Here is a 21,876-nt window from a genome sequence, read left to right on the forward strand (position 1 = left end):
AAGCAGGTTATGCTTTACCTAGGGAAGAAAGGCAATGGAATCTTCTGAGTAGATTCAGCCATTGTTGTTGGGACAAACTAACTACCAGCCAATAGCCTCAAAATTTCCTTCCTTCCTTCCTTCCTTCCTTCCTTCCTTCCTTCCTTCCTTCCTTCCTTCCTTCCTTCTTTTCTTCCTATACATGATAGCGGTATATTTAAGGGAATGACACAAAGAAGAGGGGGTCAACCTATTTTCCAAAGCACCAGAAGGCAAGACAAGAAACAATGGATGGAAAATAATCAAAAAGAGAAGGAGAACTAAGGAGAAATTTCCTAACAATGAGAACAATTAACCAGTGAAATGGCTTGCCTTCAGAAATTGTGGAGGCTCCATCACTGGAGGCTTTTAAGAAGAGACTGGACAAACATTTGTCTGAAATGGTATAGGTTCTCCTGCTTGAGCAGAGGGTTCACCTAGACCTTCAAGGTCCCTTCCAACTCTGTTATTCTGTTCTGTTAAAAGCTTTTTTTCTAAATTGATGTAGTTTATTGGAAGTAGCCATTGATAATCAATGTTGTGTTCAGTGTTGTTTTGTAGTATAAAGATTTGTTCATTACATGAGCATCTATTGTAGGTGCTTGTTCATTGCATCCAGCAATTGCTTAGTTAGGATGATGTGTAAGACCTTGCCAGAGTCTGAAAGAAGAATGGGTGCTATCCGATCATTACAATTGGTGGTATTTGCTCTTCTTCAGTAATTTGATGATTAACCCCTTTTAATAGGCATCTGGGACACATTCTGTTCACCAATACTAATTTGTGACTCCTGTTAGTTCTTGAATGTGCAAAACCATGAATATACAACAATGAATGTGCAAAAAAAAATTGATAGTAGGGAAATTTTGAAAAATTCTATGTTGACCAGAGTTAACACTGATCTGTAGATCTCTCCTCCAGCTCTATTGCATTGCATGATACTGGAAGCTAAGAAGCACATGCACACTGCAAGCCTGGCTTTGATTATGTACAACTTTTTGATTGAGTTTTAGTCTTACCAGTTGCAATCTGAACATAAAGCGGCAATCACCTTGCATTTGTTTGTAGCAGATTAAAAAAAAAAAGTCTTGTTTCTGAAAATCTAAAATGGTGGCTGTTTTGGAGGTTAGAGAATTTGTATGCCCTGAGATGATAGTAGCACATGTCCTCAAGATTTTAGATTTAATCATCTCAACACAACCTGTGAATCTTTCACAAGGCAGCCTTTTAGCAAGACCTTAGCTAAACTTTTAGTCACATTTCATAGCACTATGTGACTTCTCCCACAGTCAAAATGAAGTATTGTTGATTTAACAGTGAGCCTTGGCTTGCTCTCTGAATAATACATATACAAACAAAGCATAAAATATTATGCAACTCCCTGTAGAACAATGAACTTAGAAATAACTCTTTACAGTCCAGAACTTCCAGTTTGTAAAATAAAGTCTTTCCAGCTTTCGGGTTTTCATCTGCCTCTTTTATTGTGGATAATGTCAGTAGTTACAAAATATAACGATGGCATCCCAATCATTCTATTTTATTCAGCCAATAATTTCATGAGAAAGAAATAAAGCAGCCAGATTCCAAAATATATTTGGGTTTGGGGTTCATTTATTAGAGGAAGTATGTAAAAAGACTAGCAAATGATGGGGGAGAGAAAGAGAGAGGAGAGAACTAGCTTAATTGTAAATCTTTACATTAGATCAAAATTGGTTGTTGTTTTTAGCTGCCATTTTGACTTTTTGTTATGCACCCTTTGGACAACCCTGGAAAGCATGGAGTCCTTTGGGCTCTGACCTATCTAGTCAGTTTCCTAAGTGGCAAAACCTATAATCAGAAGGCTACACGTAGCTTCCATAATCCTCCTGAAATGATCATTCATATGAGACAATTTTGACCAAAAATGACATAGCACAAGTGAAGGAAATGATGTATTCTTTCAGTTTTGTTTATTTTGATGTCCATGTGGCTTGTAAGGGATAACTAAACAGATAGGGTAACAATATCCATGGTGGGCCAGCAAGTAATAAACTAAGGGAACTGGGGGGAAAAATAGAAGTAGAAGAATGAATGGATGGATGGGTAGATAGATAGATAGGTCAGCTGAAGCTTTTTCTAGCAAGAAGTCTGAGAGAAAAACTTCAGTTTATCAGGTTACAGAATCTGCCTCGTGAATATCATTGTGCTCAAAAGAGAATATGACTTCTCTCATTGGGTAGAATTTTTACAATATGCTAAGGGAAAATTTTTAATGAATCCAGCCATGGATTAACCAAAATAAGCATGTGTTTAGGGCATCCAGGGAAGAGGGTCAAAACAGAGTTTTTCCCATAGCTGTTATAGCCTTAACTTTTTCACTTTGTCGATCAAAGTTTTTGTAGTTGTCCTTATCAGTGGTGCTCAGATTTAATCTGCATTGTTAAAAAAAATTCTTTTAAACTAAAGTTTAAAAATTTGGTTTGAAGGTATATTCAGATATCATATTTTCTTTTCCTTCTTATGGCATGAGAGTTGCTTAGACTGTACTTAAAAAAATCAGTTGCCCTTAATTAGCTGGCCCTGTAAAGACTGCCTATGTGGCACCATTCTCATGTGCCATGTTTTCACCAAGCTATTAAGCTTGCCATATACTGCAAATGCAAAATGGCTGCCATCTTTGAATATTTTAACACAGGGGTCCCCAACCTTGGCCACTTTATGACTTGTGGACTTCAACTCCCAGAATTCCTCAACCAGCATGGCTGGCTGAGGAATTCTGGGAGTTGAAGTCCACAAGTCATAAAGTAGCCAAGGTTGGGGACCTCTGTTTTAACAGATGTTCTATGTTACAGTGTCACATTCTCTCTCTTGTTAGCAAAGGGTTTTTTTTTCCTTTTGTTTGTGAACAAGCCCTTACAAGGCACTTTTAATTCTTGATATTACTACAGCAAACAGGACTTCTATGTTACCCCATAATGAAAGCAGAGAAGCAGCATGGCAGAGTAGCTAACTTCTCCAGTCTGGTGATAGTTAAAAAATGCCTTTCTGCATGTCATACAGCTAAACTCAGAGTTGGAGACCCACCAAGAAAAATATAGTACAGCATCCACATGACTTGAAAATGTGATCACACCAGCAGAACTTAATGCAAAGTCAAGCTGTGCCTGGTCACACTTTTCTTCTGACCCTGATCAGGGTGGTGAGAAATTCCTGGAATTGTGTAAGATTGTGAGAAGCTACAAGTACATCCAGCCATATACTGCAAAGAATCCAGATTTGAATGCCCCAGGAGCTGTTGATACAATTCTACAGAGGAATTACTGAATCTGTCATTTGTACTTCTATAACTGTCTGGTTTGGTACAGCAAAGTACAGACTCCAATGGATAGTTAAGACTGCAGAAATAAAATTATAACTACTCTGCCTTCCATAGAAGATTTGTATATTGCATGGGTCAAAAGAAGGGCTGAGAAAATATCTTCGGACCCCTCACATCCTGGGCAGAAACTGTTTCAACTCCTCCCCTCAGGACGCTGCTATAGGGCATTACATGCCAAAACAACTAGATACAGGGACAGTTTTTCCCTCATGCCATCACTCTGCTGAATGCCTAATTTTCACAGTGCTGTCTTATGTTTAAGTATATTCACCCATATTGTATGGCTGTAGTATTATTATTATCCTTCTCATCTTTTCTACTACCTCCCTCTTATTGGTATCATTATTATGATTATTGTTACTCTGTTGCTTTGCATGTACACTACACCTAATTCCATAGCACTGTCTTATGCCTAAGGATATTTACCCATGTAGTATGGCTGTATTACTATTATCCTTCTCAGCTTTCCTACTACTTTCTCCTATTGGTGTCTTATGATTATATTACTTTGTTGTTTGTATGTACACTGAGAGTTTCTGCATCGGACAAATTCCTTGTGTGTCTAATCACACTTGGCCAAATAAAGTACTCTATTCTATTCTATTCTATTCTATTCTATTCTATTCTGTTCTGTTCTGTTCTGTTCTGTTCTGTTCTGTTCTGTTCTACTCTATTATATACTGCTGGAATACAACACTGAATGCATCCACCACATGTGAATAGCTTCTACCATTCAGTGTAAATGCCACAAATATATGCATTCTTCAGAAAGAAAGGTGCTGGGGGGAAAGTGAAGGAAATTAATGAATTATTTCATACTGACAACAGGGATTCATATTTTCACAGCAGCTATCTGACCTTGAAATTGCCACACTGTCCAGCCTCTGGGGCTGGAGCTAGAGAAGCTGCAGGGTGGTTGAGTGGGAATAGCCTTTTCTATGGAAGGACATTGATTTTTTCCCCAGAAAGCTCCTTAGGTTTTGCCTAAAGGGGAAAAGACTCTTCCACCTTGTGTGTTGGTGAGCTGTGGTAGGCTGAGATTCAGGTTTTTATCTGAAAGTCAAAGTAATCTTTGCAAGAATTGCTGTGAAATTCCTAGCAGTGGGGGTGAAAAAGAAAGTAACAAAAAGCTAATCCCTAAGCAGTTGAGAAAGGAAAAAACACAACAGAGCACAAAGGAGAAAGAGGAGGAAGTAAATCTGAAGAACTGTGAGTTTTCTTCAAAGTTTTAATTATCAGGGTGAATACCCAGTTGGGGCACCCCTGGCAGTGTGTGACTGGGGAGCAAAGCAGTTGTATCATTGTAGGTGCAATTTGCATTCCTTTAAAATAGTGATGGAAGGTGGAAAGACATTCTGCACCAAGGAAGTAGCCTGGAGATTTTCCTGATCACCAAAAAGCCAAAGAGCACTATGTTCTTCAGGTACTTACAGTGTGATGGTTGTGAAGAGCCATTAGTCGGCCCTACCTAAAAATCACAAGCCTCTTAATGCATTGAATGAGGTATCTTTGAAGAAAGGAAATTCTTCAGTGGAAAAGAAGAAAACATTGACCGGAAGAGTCCATTTGGGAATATTCATCAGAAAACCAACAAGCTAACAATATGCAGTGTAAGATCACAGTAGCCAAGGACTTTCTCCAGGCCAGAAACCTACTACTGGTTGTTTTAATTCCACTTTTGCTGCTTCCATTGCCATTCTTGCACCCAACAAGTGTAAGTATTTTGATATGTTCTTCATTGCAATTTTTATTGGGGACTGAGATGGACCATGGAAGACTCACTAAATGAGCTTTGGATCAAATAGGTGAAATGAATAACTAAATGTTAGCATACCTATATAGATATAGGGAAAGAAACAAACTTCCTGGCTTTGAGAGGAAAAATTTGTATCTATTCAAAGTCTTTTTTTTTCAGGGAATGAGGAAGATTCAAAAGAAACATTCACCTGCCAAAGTGAGGAACGAACTGTGTGAAATGATCTGGTAGATGAAAATGTTCACGCAGTAAAAATAATTTAAATATAATTCCAAAAGTTATTCCAGCCATTGGGATTTGGGCACACATTCCCTTTTAGTGGACTAATTACTTCAGTGGATGAAAAACAATGGAGAATATTATCTTGAATCCAACAGACTTGCTAGTTTGGGATGACATGAGTTGAAATATAACATCTCATCTGTTGGAAGCCTATCAGAGAGAGATCCAACTTAGAAATAAGGACAAATTTCCTGACAGTGAGAACAATTAATTAGCAGAACGCCTTGCCTCTAGAAGTTGTGGGAATTTTGTCTGAAATGGTACAGGGTCTCCTGTTTGAACAGGGGTTGGAGTAGAAGACCTCAAGGATCTCTTCCAACTCTGCTATTCTGCTATCTTTAAAGCACTAGATTTGGGGATGGAAGTGGAGGGATTCAAGGAGAAGCAGAGGTCTTCTTGAAATGGTTTCTTCTCACATAGTGAAATAAAACTAGCAGTTCTGAGAAGGGGAGATTGTCTCCAACATTTGCCTTATTGCCTTCTAACTTTTCAACCTGGTTTGGCTATTAGATGTAACAGGTAAATTGAAGTTCAATGTCCAGAGGCAGTATACCAGACACAGAGACAAAAAGACATAGAGTAAAAAATGACAGATCTGGCATCTTCAGAGATGCTGTGAGCTACTGGTGATTATTTTAAAAATGAATTGGAGAGAAGGACAGAAGAAAAATTGCCTCAAGTAAGAAGACTATGCTGTTTGGACTAAGAAAATGTAGGTTTTGGTTATATAATGCAATAGCCATTATGTTAGAGTCCCTGTCATTTAATTGTCTCAGTTAAACACTACAGATGTAGAAGTAATCCTGGGCTTAATCTTCATTAACCTTCCAATAGATTATTATCACTACTTTATAAACCAGTAGCTGTAACTGCATGCTGAGAAAAAAATTAAAACAGAGGCACAGAGATGCTATGCAAACTGCAAGCCAGGTCCTTCGGTTTTAAAACCAGTTCTTTTTCTTTTCTTTTCTTTTCTTTTCTTTTCTTTTCTTTCTTTCTTTCTTTTTTCTTTTTTTTTTTTTTTTGCATAGGAACTGACAGAGGTTATTCAATAAGGAAGATATTGCACTCTGAAAGGACTTCTCAGTTAAGCCCTCTTTACAGCCTTGGACTCTAGGTGAAACTCTGCAGTTGTATATACACTCCAATCTTCCTTCATCAACCCAGAAATAACTTTCTCTTTAAGCATAATATGCACTTTTCCAAACTTGTCCAAGGAAACAGTACTGTTTACTTCAACTTGCTAGCTTTAATGAACTCAGAATATACTTTTTTCATAAATAAGTTTGAAACCTCTTTAATTCTGTTTTTCTTGTTATTTTCTTCTATTTTAAAAAAATAATTAACAAGCTAAAGAAAAGAGAAGAGCAAAAAATAAAAAGGAAGGAAAATGTGGAAAAGGGATTTACAAGCTCTAAAAATTAGACAAATATTTACAAAATATATTAGAAACTAGAAATTCCCATTATTCTACTAGCAACATTAAATTGGTGCAATATAATTAATTTATTTGGCACTTTAAACAGTATTGTACAAGTGATTGTACAAGAATACTCAGTCTATCAATAAAATGTAACAAGAATTTCTAACACATCTGAGACAGTTTGTCTTAATTTTAGTACTGATCAGACAAAGACTAGTGTATGTTGAAAGAAAGATGCTAAGTAACAGTATCCTCTTGTTTATCAAGGTTATAGTAAACAAGTAGGCAATTAAACAAAGTAGAAGTCAGCTAAAACTAATTTAAACCTCATTAAACAAGGGAAGCAAAGAAAGGTAATGAGATTCTTTCTTTGCTGCAGATAAAATAAAATAATGAAGACAGGATTAAGACACAATGAACAGAAATTCACACAAACATTAACAATCAGCAAATAGTAAATTAATAAAAAATGCTATTAAAAATCTATAACATTGCATATGTACCCATAATTCTGTTTGCTTAATCTATCTTTTAAAAGAGAAAAAGGAATCCTTTTCAGCTGTAAATTATTTCAATGGACATTTGTTTTGAAAGCTGTTGGATTTTTGCTGACAAACACGGACAATTTATATTGCCTCAGATTTTTTTCTCAAATATGTTACCAGCTTGTCTCCAACTTTAATTCGAGGGCTTGGTGTTTGAGCATCCAGCCCTTAATCAATCTGAAAAAGTAAAGTATTTTCTAACCCATGTCTGAAGTACAAGACAATGTCCTGCAACAGTGGAATAGATGTGAGGAACTCATGAAATTTTAGGTTCCAGAACCCTCAATGTTATGGCCAAGGGTGAGGAATCTTGGGGACTGTTGTCTGTCATGGCTACTCAAGCAGTCAGGAGTATTTGATTGTACTATATTTCTACTTGCTTTCATTCACTTGAAGCTTTAAAAATCTTTCAGTGGAGAAAAGAACTTCAGATGTTCTTGTGTGGAGATCTAGAAGATATTTTGTTATGAGATACCCAAGGCTTGTTCTGTAGCAAATGTCAAAAGGTCTTTAGTACAGAGATATGCAAAGGTTTCTCAACTGAAAAGTCTCTGGCTCAGTTGTTGCATATTTCCTGATGATTAGTAAGACTGCAAACATTGTTTCTAAAATATTGGCTTTAATGTGCTTTTTCACACTTTCTGGTGCCATTTAATTTGTGGTATACTTGCGTCTAAGTTTAAGTGTTTCCCTTGTTTGTGTTTCTTCATTGTTGGCTTTCTTAGCATACATCTTGATTTTATTGAGCCCTAGAAAAGCAGCTCAGAAGTAACAAACCTAAGAATCCTAAAGTCTTGTGAGATTCCCAGCAGAGATAAACTTTATTCTTTACATAGTTTTCACCATCATTCTGCATCACTTGAAAGATGACTACTTATACCACTTTGGTGTTTTTTACCTAAATTATATACAAAACTAGATTTTTATTACAATCAGAGAGTAGTTCAAAAACAGAAAGAAAATATATGAAACTGGAGACAAAATCCACAATAAAACCCATAAAATTTTACTTATAAAATTGTTATGGTCAAGGTGTGATGTATTTTACAAAAAGTAAAACAAAACATAACCATGTTAAGAAAATAAGATCACATTGATCAGATTAATAGGAACTGTAAAGAAATTGGTGCTTATGTCATGGTGCCTCCGTGTTTATGCAGAGAAATAGTAGAAAAAGAGAACTTTAGAATTATTCTGTGCAGGTATTTTCATCTAGTCTTTCCTCTCAATAAAATCCAAAACTAAGTTTACTTTTAAAAGTAAATTAGTTGGAAAAAAATAAATCTAATCTTCATTTCAAGTAAATGCTTAGGGATGTAGCAATATTAGTTTAAATATTTGATTTGCAGTGGTATAATTGCTTTTCCAAATCTGTGGTGGAATGTAGTCTGAATTCCCAGAAGGGAGGTGCTGCATTCCAGATGGCAAAGAGGGATAATTTGGTCAGGAGAAAAAGAATTAAGCAGGATCCTCCCTAGCAATTCTCATATCTACAATGATGCAAATAGTTGCTTTAGTTTGGCAAGATTCTGTCTATAGGGGAGGAAAAATAAAGGAAACTGGTCAGAAGTATTTCCACTTGCTTTTCTTGGTTTCTTGTGATCTGACAAAATCTGACATTCTGAAAGAAAAAAAGCCAGCTATCAATTCAGTGGCATAAAAACAAATGTCACTGAATTGATCTGATGATTCCATAAGATTTAGAACATTCCCAAAACTCACTTTTCTGGACTGAATCAAGAGTCCAAGTCAGATAAATGATATGAGGTTGAATCAGTTATTCAGATTGGAAATTCAAATGGTACAGTAGTTAACATGTCCAAATTCATTTCATTTCCCAGTTGAATCCACCTGACTTACTAAATCAGATTCATGATTCCACAGATATAATTGCATCTTAATTCACATAAGCTCCATAGATGCTATATAGTTCCTTAAAATGTTTGACTTAATTGGCTGAATAGGAAATCAGTTTAGGACTCCATTCAATTTTGGAAGGAATTTAAATTGCCCGGTCAGCTTGACTAATCTCATTAATCTTGAATTCTGTGTCAAAAATGAAAGGACAGCTAGTCATTAAATGTTATACAGCAAAGCAAAACTGCTCCACTCTTTCTTTTGTTTCTGGCAATTTTACATCAGATCAAGAGAAATTGAAAGAGATTCTAACTGTGTCCATTCAAGACAGGTTGGTTTTTAAATACTTCATAATTAAATGCCTTAATTATTCAACTGCCCTAGTTATTGACCATTAAATAACCCAACAGAAACCAATTACGTTTTAACTGAGATTAATAAAGTGGCAACAGTGATTGAGGGTTTTCTCTGTTTGCCACTTTGCCACATAAAATTAATCAGCATTCACCTGGAATCCCCAAGATCACAGACAGAATGGGTATGAATGGATAAGGGCGGAAATGGTCTGTAACCTCTTAGGAGCATCTGATCAAGCATTATGGCCATGCTTTCATAGGAATGTGAATGTAACCTCTTAGGAGCATCTGATCAAAGCAGGGGCCATGCTTTCATAGGAATGTGATGCATTGTCATTCATATCTGGGAGAGTCTCAGATTGAAGGGAAAATGATGGAGAATTTTGGAAAATGTAGTCTTTGAGGGCCAAACATTGAGGAAACCCTATACAAATGGATCATATGCTAATCATGTACTTTAAATTTATATTTACTTTTTTATTTTATTCCATTCTATTCCAGCTCTATCTCCCAACTTCTAGTGTACGCTACAGAGTAAGACCTTCTGTAGTAAAGAATAGCAGCATTCATTCGATTTCTGTACAGTCTTTGTGTCTCTTTTTAAAATTTCCTTTCACCTTGCAAGCTAACAGACTATTACTGCTTTTGATGTAATAAAAAATACTTATTGATAGCATTTATTTCTGTATTTGATTATATAGAATAATACATAAAGGTTTAATGGTACAAAATAGCTTATAAATAGACATAAAGCTGGTTATATTCTCAGCACATTTCTTTTTCTTTAATTTCAGATTCATTTTCCTTGGCTCCCTTTTTCCTTTTTTCTTTCTTTTTTTTTTTTCTTTTTTGGCTTTCCAAACAGCCATTTCTGCATCTTAGCCTCTTCAACTCCACAGGCCCCAGGTGCTTTAGAAAACCTTCCAGTCTCAAGATTTTCTTGTGATGTAACACAATAAGAATGGGCTGTTTGGAAAATAAACACAACCCGCAGCAGCAGACTCAGATTTAGCCATGTGCTTTTCAGAAGCATGCCCTCTATATTTTTTAAGTCTTAACAATATCAAGTAAATGTTTGCAATAAATTATTTTGTTGTCAAATCCTCTGGGTTTTGAGGATAATCTTGATTGGCAAATAATATTTTAACCAGCATTTTGAATACATAAATTTGCAAAGTGCTAATAACAATAACCACCACCAGATGGATCCGTAGCTGGCTGACCGGCCGTACTCAGCGAGTGGTCCTCAATGGAACTGCATCTATATGGAGGGAAGTGTGTAGCGGGGTGCCTCAGGGCTCTGTTCTGGGCCCAGTACTCTTCAACATCTTCATCAACGATTTGGATGAAGGGATAGATGGGGAACTCATCAAATTTGCAGATGACACCAAGCTGGCAGGAATAGCCAACACTCCATAAGACAGGCTTCAGATACAGAAGGATCTGGACAGACTTGAACACTGGGCACTAACTAACAAAATGAAATTCAATGGTGAAAAAAGCAAGGTTCTACATTTAGGCAAGAAAACCAAATGCACAAGTACAGCATAGGTGGCACCATGCTCAATAGTAGTAACTGTGAGAGGGACCTCGGAGTCCTAGTAGATAATCACTTAAATATGAGCCAGCAGTGTGCGGCAGCTGCCAAAAAGGCCAACACAGTGCTAGGCTGCATTAACAGAGGGATAGAATCAAGATCACGTGAAGTATTAATACCACTCTTCAATGCCTTGGTAAGGCCACACTTGGAATACTGCATCCAGTTTTGGTCACCGCGATGTAAAAAAGATGTTGAGACTCTAGAAAGAGTATAGAGAAGAGCAACAAAGATGATAAGGGGACTGGAGGCTAAACATATAAGGAATGGTTGCTAGAATTGGGTATGTCTAGTTTAACGAAGAGAAGGACAAGGGGGGACATGATAGCAGTATTCCAATATCTCAGGGGCTGCCATAAAGAAGAGGGAATCAAGCTATTTTCCAAAGCACCTGAAGGCAGGATAAGAAGCAACAGGTGGAAACTAATCAAGGAGAGAAGCAACCTAGAACTAAGTAGAAACTTCCTGACAGTGAGAACAATTAATCAGTGGAACAGCCTGCCTCCAGAAGCAGTAAATGCTCCAACACTGGAAGTTTTTAAGAAGAGACTGGACAGCCATTTGTCCGAAATGGTGTAGGGTTTCCTGCCCGAGCAGGGGGTTGGACTAGATGACCTCCAAGATCCCTTCCAACTTTACTACTATTACTAATAAAGACTTTACTAATGACCAGGATTTGCATGATGACCAATCTCTCTCCCTCTCCCTCTCCCTCTAACTCTCCCTCCCTCTCCCTCTCCCTCTAACTCTCCCTCCCTCCCCCCCCTCTCTCTCTGTATCACATCACATCTTACTTCTAATTTCAAGGATTCTAAAAGCATATAATTGTCTTCATCCCAAAGGGCTAGATTATAATTTTATCACCTAACAAGAAGTATTATTCAGATTCAGTCACAATTTTGTTCCGTACAGTATTAACCATGTGAACTCTCAACCTTCCTCCTTTTGCTATGTATTCAAGATACACAGTGATTAATATTTATATGTACTTATATGTAAGGGTGTAGGTATATGTATATAGCATGTTTATATGTGTATTATGTATGTGTACACTTTTGAAAGCAAGCAACAGAGTTTCATTTTTAATGTGTGCTAGTGTGCCCACAGTAAAAAAATAACAATAAAGGTTATCTATCTATCTATCTATCTATCTATCTATCTATCTATCTATCTATCTATCCTTAATTATAGTTCTTTAGCAGAAAGTGAAGGAATGGTGGGGAAATCTTATACACAAGAATCCAGCTGAAATGCTAATGCTAGCATGTTAGGAAATATAAATGTCCATTCTTCAGTATATTCTGAAGGTCTCATGCATATTTTATCTTGTCCTTTGAAGTACATTAATATATCAAATTTAAACAGAGGAAAGCAATATTCCAAAACTTTCTGATTTCTGTGTCTGTGTATACTAGACAAACCTGGTCAACAGCACAATGTCTTTTATAGTTGGTTTTTGCTGATATAACAAGTCTAAGCTAGGAGACTTCCAGAAAATTCTGAGATGGATGAATTGATAGATGGATGGATGGATGGATGGATGGATGGATGGATGGATGGATGGATAGATAGATGGATGGATGGATGTAGGCATGCATGCATGGATTATATATAAGAGTCAATGTCAACTCTTAGTAACCACATAAACTTCTTCAGAAGTCCTTCAGTCTTCCAAAAGTGCATCCATCACCACTGTAACTGAGTCAATCCATCTTGCTGCTGACTGTCCTCTTCTTCTCTTTCTTTCCACCTTTCCCAGCATCAAAATCTTCTCCAGAGAGCTAAATCTCCATATGTTGTGTCTGAAGTAGGATAATTTGAGTCTTGAATGGGAATCCTGGATTGATTTGTTCAAAGATTTTTTTTTGTTTGTTTTGTTTTCTTGGTTGTCCTTGATATTCTCAAGACTCTTCTCCAGCATAAAACTTCAGAAGGATCAATACAACTTATATCCTGCTTCTTCAGAGATTAACTTTCACTTCCACAGAGTGTCACAGGGAAAAACATTGTCTGCATGATTCTTTTCCAAGACCTATATTGCTAACTTACAAAGTATTAGTCTACAGCACATTTCTTAAGGAAATCCCAAGGCTTTGGGCTAAATTGGGATTTGAAAAGAACATTTGTATGAGCTCAGCTTGAAGGAATTTTTAGTGACCAATACTTCAGCCATTTAACTAAATTATATGACATGGTGTCATATAACTATAAGTACACTATGAATTATTTTTTTCTGAAATGATCTTACTATTGTTTTCTTCTTTTCCTCTCCAACTCACACGTTAAAAAAATAAGGAACTGTTAAATTTCAGAATGTGCTTTCAACAAATATCCCTTATGTAGACATGTTTAACAGTTGTTATGTTTCCTGTTATTTCCTGTTTATTTTATATTTATATTTTCACTTCTCTGTCAAAATAGGGTGATATATTTGATTTCCCCTCTCTTATCTTCACCAAAAAATGATTCTCTGAATCAGAACAGGCCAAGATATTATGACTAGTGAATTTCCTGCCTGAATAGGAATGTGATTTTGGGTTGGTACAATTCTAGTCCAACGTTCTCTTTGCTACAACCAAAAGCTCTCAAATACTAAATATGTTTTAAATTGCTAAATTGTTAGCCAAGTGCCACTAGAAAATGCCTAGGCAACTTAATGCCCCTGAGATGTTTTAGTTTTCAAATCCAATTAATCATAAGTAGCAAGGTTATTGGCAAGGGATTCTATTAGATATGCTCCAAATATGCAGAGCTTGCCAGATTGCTTAATCCTTTTCAGCAAAACTGAATATTTGAACCTCAGGTCTGAGATGTAGGGTCCTTGGTGTTCTCTGAGCTTGGTTGATTTTTTGCAGGTGTTTCATTACCCAAACCAAGTAACATCATCAATGCTAGCATTGCTAGTACCTAGTTTCATAATGAAAAGTCTGCAAGAAAATCACCCTCTTCAGAAATACAGTCTCTAGAATGGGTGGTAAATCTATAGTCTGATATCAGAATTGAAATGTAAATGATAAATACAAAGCAAGTAGATTTCTGAACTGGATGGTATAAAAGCTATTGTAATAAATATTTTTTTAAAAAAATCAATGCAATAAACTAGATATACTCTAAGATTAGGTTCACACACTGAGTTAAATTTTAACCATAATTAAACCACATGGTCTGGTTCATAGAAGGTTCATATCGCAGACAGTATGGGAATTTCTCAGTAAAACATCCCTCATTAGCAGTACTACAAATACTACAACATTTTGTGAAATTATGTATTTCTCTTCTTTGGGAGGCAGGGTTCAAAGCACTTTTCATTCTATTTTTTAAAAAACCTGAATCATGGGAAGAGTTCTTGGTAGAGGGCTAAGAATTCTCCAGTTGGATATATTGAGGTTGCCAGTATTTTTTTTTTAACTGGGGAAACAATGATGTTTAGGTTTTTAAATTAACTTCCCTATCAACTTGTAACATATGGCTTGCATTCACACAAACTTTAAATTGTTTGGCTTAATATGTTAATATGTTTCTTATGTGTAATTTGAACACAGGTGTAGTTTAAAGGGGAAATAGCCACAAATTAGATGAAAATAATTTGGTGTTTGTGGATTTTGAATATAATTGTTATAATTACTGTTATATAATTATTATAATCACTATGAGTCTTATCACAATAAAGTGAGTCACTCAGGAAATAAAATCTGGGAGCCAGAGGGTTCTAATAAATAGTTCTATGCTTCACAATATACTAGGAATAAATCCAATTAAGTGTAGGATAATTTTTTTCTTATTTAATTGTGCATAGAATTGCAGACATACTTTCTTGGCAGTAATAGCATGCACATACTGAATCTAGAATTACTTTTAAACTGGGAAACTATTAAACTATCTGAGAAAAGAATGAGTTAGCATTTAAAAGTCTGAGGTATTCTTTCATTCCTTTTCCCCTTTCAGTTAGAATCTGGGTCATAGTCTGATCAAAAGCAAGGTAGAAATAAGTATTTCTAGCTACCTTCTGCTAACCAGTGATTTATTTAGCTAGCTATATAAAGTGGGCCAATCAGGCTTGCTTAAGCCAAAATGCACCCTTTTTGAGATTTCCTAATTGAATATTTTGACTCTGCTGGTATTCAGCCCTTCTGGATAGTGCCAACTGTCTGCCTTTTATTTAACTGTCCATCTTGCAAAAAATCTGAAGATTTCCATCTCCATTCATTTTTGATTAAAGGTCTGTTGAGCCATTAGTCACCCCTGCACTTTGAACCTTTTGTAAAACCTTTGTCTTCTCCAACTGAGATGTATTGAACTAGAATTTCCATCATCCCCAGCTAGCATGGCTGGCAATATGGACATTTTACTGCAACTGGGTGCCATGATGTTAGGAAAAGTCCTTTTCTGCTGTTTCTTCTCTTAAAATTCAGTCTGTTAATTTTGCTGGCCACCATGATCACCTTCATCAATTTTGGTCATTATCATCATGTTTTAAAAATCTGGTGGTTCTGCCTGAGATCCATCTTGGACAAAAGCTTGGGAAACAAGAATACTTTCAGTTAAGGCAAGGAACACTTACTAAGACCAGCATGGAAGGATTCCACAGTACAAGATAGGGGCAGATTTGGAGACCCTTGCTAAAGTGCCAATTATAAGTACTTCTGAAAAAAAGCAAACAATAATTTCAGTAAGGTCAGGTGGTCTCTCTAGGAGAGATTACACCACTTGACTAACATGGCTTGAAGCTAAAGTCTTAGACACTACGTAGAAGTTGATTAAAAGGTTACTATGAGATTTCTGTATCCACAGAAAAGTTGATTATAATCTCCTGCATTTCTCAGGATTCTTTTCCTTCTGCTTCCCTGTTTTTGTTTTTGTTTTGTGTGTGTGTGTGTTGCTGTGAAAGAAGATAACATTCAGCTAAATAGTTTGCAATCTGATTTCTCCCAGGAGACTGGAAGGTTGAATACAAGCTTTCTTTGCCGAAAGTCTCAGATTTAAATCCAGTAAGCCATACTTAGCATGTATTTGCTTTTCAAGAGTTATGTTTTAACTCTATATATTAACCCTTTTTAATTAGTTTGTTGCCTAAATCAAATGAAAAGCTTGTCCTAATGGATGATCATTTAACTATGAGCCAGCAGTGTGCAGCAGCAGCCAAAAAAGCTAATACAATATAAACAGAAGCATAGAATCAAGATCCCACAAAGTATTAGTACCGCTTTATAAAACCCTTGGAAGACCACACCTGGAATACTACAAACAATTTTGATCACCATACTAAAAAAAGATTTTAAAACCTGGGGAAAAGGTCATAGAAGAGCAACTAAAATGATCAAAGGCCTGGAGACTAAAACATATGAACGGCTGCAGGACTTGGGTTTGGCTAGTCTAAAGAAAATAAGAAACAGGGGCGACATGATAGCAGTATTCCAGTATTTGAGGGACTGCCACAAAGAAAAGGGGATCAAACTATTCTCCAAAGCAGCAGAGGGCAGGACAAGAAATAATGGTTGGAAACTGACCAAAGAGAGAAGCAGCCTGGAATTAAGGAGAAACTTCCTAACAGTGAGGACAGTTAAACAGTGGAACAGTTTGCCTTCAGAAATCATGGGTGCTCCATCACTGAAGGTTTTTAAGAAGAGACTAGACAGTCACTTGTCTGAAATGGTAAAGATTCTCCTAGAAGACCTCCAAGGTCCCTTCCAGCTCTATTCTATTCTGTTCTATTCTATTCTAGTCTAGTCTAGTCTAGTCTAGTCTAGTCTGTTCTGTTCTATTCTGTTCTGTTCTGTTCTGTTCTGTTCTATGAGCTTCCATTCATATTCTCAAACTACCCATATTGGCAATTAATCTCATTTTGATATCTATTTTCATTGTGTTTGAGGTCCATACAGTAGACAGGTTGAAGAAGTACAAACAGTTCTTTGTATTCAACATGCAGCTCTATTCTGTGAAGTCCACAGATTTTAAAGTTGCCAAGGTTGAAAAACACTATTTTAAAGCAACCCAAAGTGACTTAGACAGCTTTTGCACCAGGCAACCTATGCCAGGATCTTCAGTCCAGGGAGAAGCAAGGGGTGGAGTAGATTAGTAATGAATGACTCTCTTTCTTACATAGATGCTCACTTAGAAGAAGTCACCTTGTGGTGGATAAGTAACAACCTTGGAATTACATCAAGAAATAAAAGAGAGAGAGAAGAAGAGAGGGGAGAGAGTAGGCATTTCAAGGTCTTTGGCTGCCTTGTCCATTTCTGAAATATGAAAATAAAATACACTTTTTGAGATCTTATTGTTTAGGCTTTCTAAGAGCTGTATTCACACTGATAGGAAGATCTGCCGCATTTGTTCCATCAAATCCATATTTAGCACTTAGCAGCTGCCGCTTGGCTAAGTCTAGCTGTTGAAACAGTGTTCTTGAATGACTAATGGTATAGGCATTGTGTATGTGTGCTTGTATCTGTGTATGTGTATTTGAGGTCTTTTTGTGTTTTATTGAGGTACTAGAGCAGTGTTTTTCAACTTTGACAATTTTAAGATCTGTGGACTTCAACTACCAGAGTTTCTTCTTCAATTCTGGAAGTTGACATCCACAGATCTTAAAGTTGTCAAGGCTGAGAAACACTTATTGTAGAGTCTATTGATTGATCCAAACCCAGATTCCAGAAGTCCTGTTGTCCTTGGAATGTTGCATTTCAAAAGAAACCTTCTAAGAGCCAGGTCTTACAGTTCTTTCTCTCTCTAGGATTTTATCTTCATCTTTCCCACTCTCATTCACTGTGGTGAAGTATGTATCGGTGTGTAAAACTGATGAGATAGGGAAGGCTCCCAACAAAAGGGATCTGATCAAAAGTAGGTAACTATGGTAGAAACTGGGGTATCTGCAAATTATGGTGAAAAAAGTGGTTATTCTATCAGTCCAATAGTGTAACACATAAAAGTTAGTTGGAGTTTCAATTGTATCATTATGATCTTGATTTCTTTTTACCATTCTTTTGCCTCAGTGTAAATAAAAATAATAAACCTCTCAGAAGCACTTTATTTTAGTACATTAAGATTTATCCAAGGTGTAGAGATATGCTGCTTTATAGCAGCATACAGCCCTCAATAGGAAAAGACTGCAGAATAGTAAGGAAAAAGATACAATAGATGCAACATACTTCAAACTGGCTGATAAAGTAATATTTACAGAGTGGAGCTGAGAAACAGGTCAATTCATTAAAAACTGGAATTTGTTCCTAGGTTCTAACTGGTAATGTTATCTGGAGCAAGTTTGATTTTGTGAGTCTTGAGGAAATGGATAATCCAATCAGTGATCTCAGCCATTTGTATATTCGGTTGAGGTCCTTCTTGCATGATTAAAGCCACCTAGGAAGGGTCCTTTGTTGGATCCATACAGTATATTTACTTCTTAGTAAGAGGGATGGTCCTCTCAGTCTTAACTTACACCTAGTTAGTACTACTCTACTCAACCTAACCATCTTGGATAATTTCTGTCCAGTCTCCAACCTCCTCTTTCTAGAGAAGGTATTGGAAGGGTGTTTGGGCTTCCTTGGAGGAAACCAAATATCAATATCATTTTGGGGTTCATTTTGGAGACAGCATTGGTTGGTTGGTTTATTAAATCTGTATGCCACCCACCTCCCTACCAAGTTACTCTGGGCAGTTTACAATACTGCAAATAACAGATTAAAACAACTACAGAATTAAAGCATTAAAAATAAAATAGGAGAATAACAGAGTTGGAAGGGATCCTGAAGGTCTTCTAGTCCAATCCCCTATTCAAGCAGGACATCCTATACCATTTCAGGTTGTCCAGTCTCTTCTCGGGAGCCTTCAGTTGTGGGTGTTGGAGCACTCACAACTTCTGGAAGCAAGTTGTTCCATTGGTTAATTGTTCTCACTGTTAGGAAAATTAAATGTTATCTGATTTTTTGTTTATAAACAGATGCTATGTTAGGAAAACCATCAGGTGTTAAAAGCTAGAACCTTAAAATGGTTGTATTAATTAATGACCTGTGGCAGAGCTGAGATTAAGTGGTGAATTCATCCTGATGTTCCTTGATCTCTCTCCCAGATTCAATATTTTTGATCACAGCAGCCTTTTGGACCAACTTCAGGGGTTGGGAATGGAAGGCCCCATTTTGTGGTAATTATTATTCTCCATTTCCTGAGACCAGTTTTAATTGTGGTTGATAGGTGGAGATGTTGTACCCAGAGTCCAGAAGGCTTAAACTTCTTGTTTAACATCTATAGAAAACCACTGGGTGATGTTATTTATCAGTTTAGGGTCAAAACTCATCAGTTATACTGAGTCTCTTGAACACAACCAACCTGCACAACTGAAGAAGCAATCCATAACATTTAGACATCTCAGTTGTATCATTTCATCAGCCAGTACTTGCAACTCCGAAAGTTCATGTGACCCTAATTATTCCTGTATTTCTACCCCAGGAAGCCTCTTGTGCCTATGTGCTGATCGTCACAGCAATATATTGGGTATCTGAAGCAGTGCCCCTTGGAGCAGCAGCCCTTGTTCCTGCTTTCCTGTATCCACTGTTTGGTGTCATGAAGTCCAGTGAGGTCAGAGTTGTGTATTTTTCCTTCCTTCCTTCCAGTGGTAATGTCAAGTATCCAAGAGTCATACTCGAATCTTGGACTGCCATGTTATTTTCTTAGCAAATGAACTTGCTATGCTTTCTTCTGGGATGTTTTTTTCAACTTCCTAGTTTGGTGTAGATCCCAGAGATCTCTCCCATTTAACTATAAACCAGGTCTGTCCTTGCTTAGCTTTTTGGAACCAGCAACAGTTGGCTAAGTTAATTCACCTAAATAGATACATCATTCATGAATTTATAATTCATGAATTTATAATTCATGAATTTATAATTCATGATTGATGGCCAATGCTGGGCAGTAAAAATACATAACCAGCTTACTACCTGCTGCAATACCGTCATTTCATTTTATTTTTAAACAGGCAATGTTTCTTGTGGTGTCTTTGCTATAAAATGCAGTAAAAATGCTTTAACAGAGCTATATAGGGGCAAGCTCTTTTTATTCTGTTAGGCTTTAGAACCTACAGCTATCTAATTTAATACAGGACTCACTGAGACCTCTATTTTGAAAACTTTGAAGTGGGATTATTTGCATTTCAGACATCATCATATTAAATAGTGTCATGCAGATTTCATTTTTTAAAATCAATCATATCTGCCTATATAGCAAAAAGACGTTCATTGCATAATTAATAACTAGTTCATTTTAACACTACTAAACATGACCATTGAAGAATCTCAAAGCAGTGACATGACCATGTGAGTCCATGGCACATAGTATGTTTTTTTATGTCTATGAATACTTCCAGAGTGGAAAAAGATTCATCTGATAAACATCCTGCAATGGGAGATGAAGGTGAAATTTATGTCTGTCGTACCTTGTTCATTTTCCCAAGTCATTATCTGATGAACTTGCATCATTGACTGTCTTATTCTTGGATGAGAAGTGAATTCTTCTTGGATGAGAAGCAAAATGTTTTCTTCTTCTTCTTCCTCAAGGAAAAGAACAGTCCAGTTGCCTTTTGAAGAAACAAGCACCTTTAAAATGATGGTTTTTATTACCATGACCAAGCTGGATACTATCAAGCAAGGAGAAAGAGAAAATACTGTTGAGAAAGCAGCTTGACAATTGATAGCAGCCTGATAGAATAACATGTCTTTCAAATTCCCTCAACACAGACGTACTTGAATGGCTGCAATAAAAAATAGTTCATCCATTACCAGCAATGGTGTAAGAAATACTACCTTATGACACTTCCAACATTGCTTCTCATATTTCCTGGGATGAAATGCAGGCACTGCTTTAGGGAGTAGGAAAATCATCTAAAGTGATATAGGAACTGTCACATTATAGTACTGTAGATCCTCATGTCACTGCCGGTGAAATATAAATTAGCCCTTAGCCTGCATAAATATTTATCCTTGTACTAACACTTCCCATAACAAATTAGTAACACTAGGATGTCCCTAGTTTAAAGGAACCGAGTTAAGTTACTCTGGCACATTTATTTATGCAATTATTTATAGACTGTCCACTTTAACAAAGGACTCCAAGCAGTTTATAATCAAGGATAGGTTAAAAAAAATGGCAATCTAACTACCGTAACTTCAACTAGCTAACCCTGCGGCCTGCAAAACAAATCTTCAGATCTTTTCCAAGTGCTTTCTAAATCTTCTTAGACACCATACTGTAATTTTTCTTCCTAGTAGGTCAAACCTGCTGAGGCTTCCCTTGAGTCTTTGGCTTTTAAGAATATGAGCCTTTGTTTCAGCCATCCTGCAAAGGCGTGAAAGGGATAAAATGGAATAAGCAAGGTTTTGTATTGTTAAGGGATTTTTTTCGATTCTTAAATTGAATTCTTCCACTTAAAAAAAAAATCTGCATGGATTACTGTGAAGTGTAGGGCAGGAGCTGGGATTTAGGGAAAGGAGAAAGGACTAATGGAAATAAGCAAAAATAAAAACCCCAAGATAATTGCATGGCAGTTTGGAAACATCCATCGGGGGTTACTTAGCAAATAAGGAGATTTGCCTATTTATTTTAAGACTGAAATCTTGCTAGAACCTTCAAGGAGAAACCAAGATAAGATAGAGCATTAAAAAAATGCAAAAATTAGATATCAGATTTAAAAATCACTTCCCTT

At 36.5% G+C, this 21,876-nt stretch overlaps 1 protein-coding gene across 2 annotated transcripts in view; it reads left to right on the top strand.

Annotated features, from left to right (window-relative positions):
- Positions 1-4,282: 4,282 nt before the first annotated feature.
- Positions 4,283-21,876, top strand: part of SLC13A4 (solute carrier family 13 member 4) — a 40,321-nt gene continuing 22,727 nt past the window's right edge. Inside the window, exons 1-2 of one of the 2 annotated variants that reach the window (XM_039365236.1) lie at positions 4,283-5,090; positions 19,629-19,757. In XM_039365236.1, coding sequence (XP_039221170.1) covers positions 4,980-5,090; positions 19,629-19,757 — 240 coding nt within the window. In that variant the 5' untranslated portion in view covers positions 4,283-4,979. The remainder of the gene's footprint in view (positions 5,091-19,628; positions 19,758-21,876) is intronic. The other variant, XM_039365237.1, reaches the window with a different exon arrangement.

Source organism: Crotalus tigris, unplaced genomic scaffold, assembly GCF_016545835.1.
Source record: "Crotalus tigris isolate CLP2741 ecotype Arizona unplaced genomic scaffold, ASM1654583v1 scf7180000020016.261972, whole genome shotgun sequence".
Taxonomy (NCBI): domain Eukaryota; kingdom Metazoa; phylum Chordata; class Lepidosauria; order Squamata; family Viperidae; genus Crotalus; species Crotalus tigris.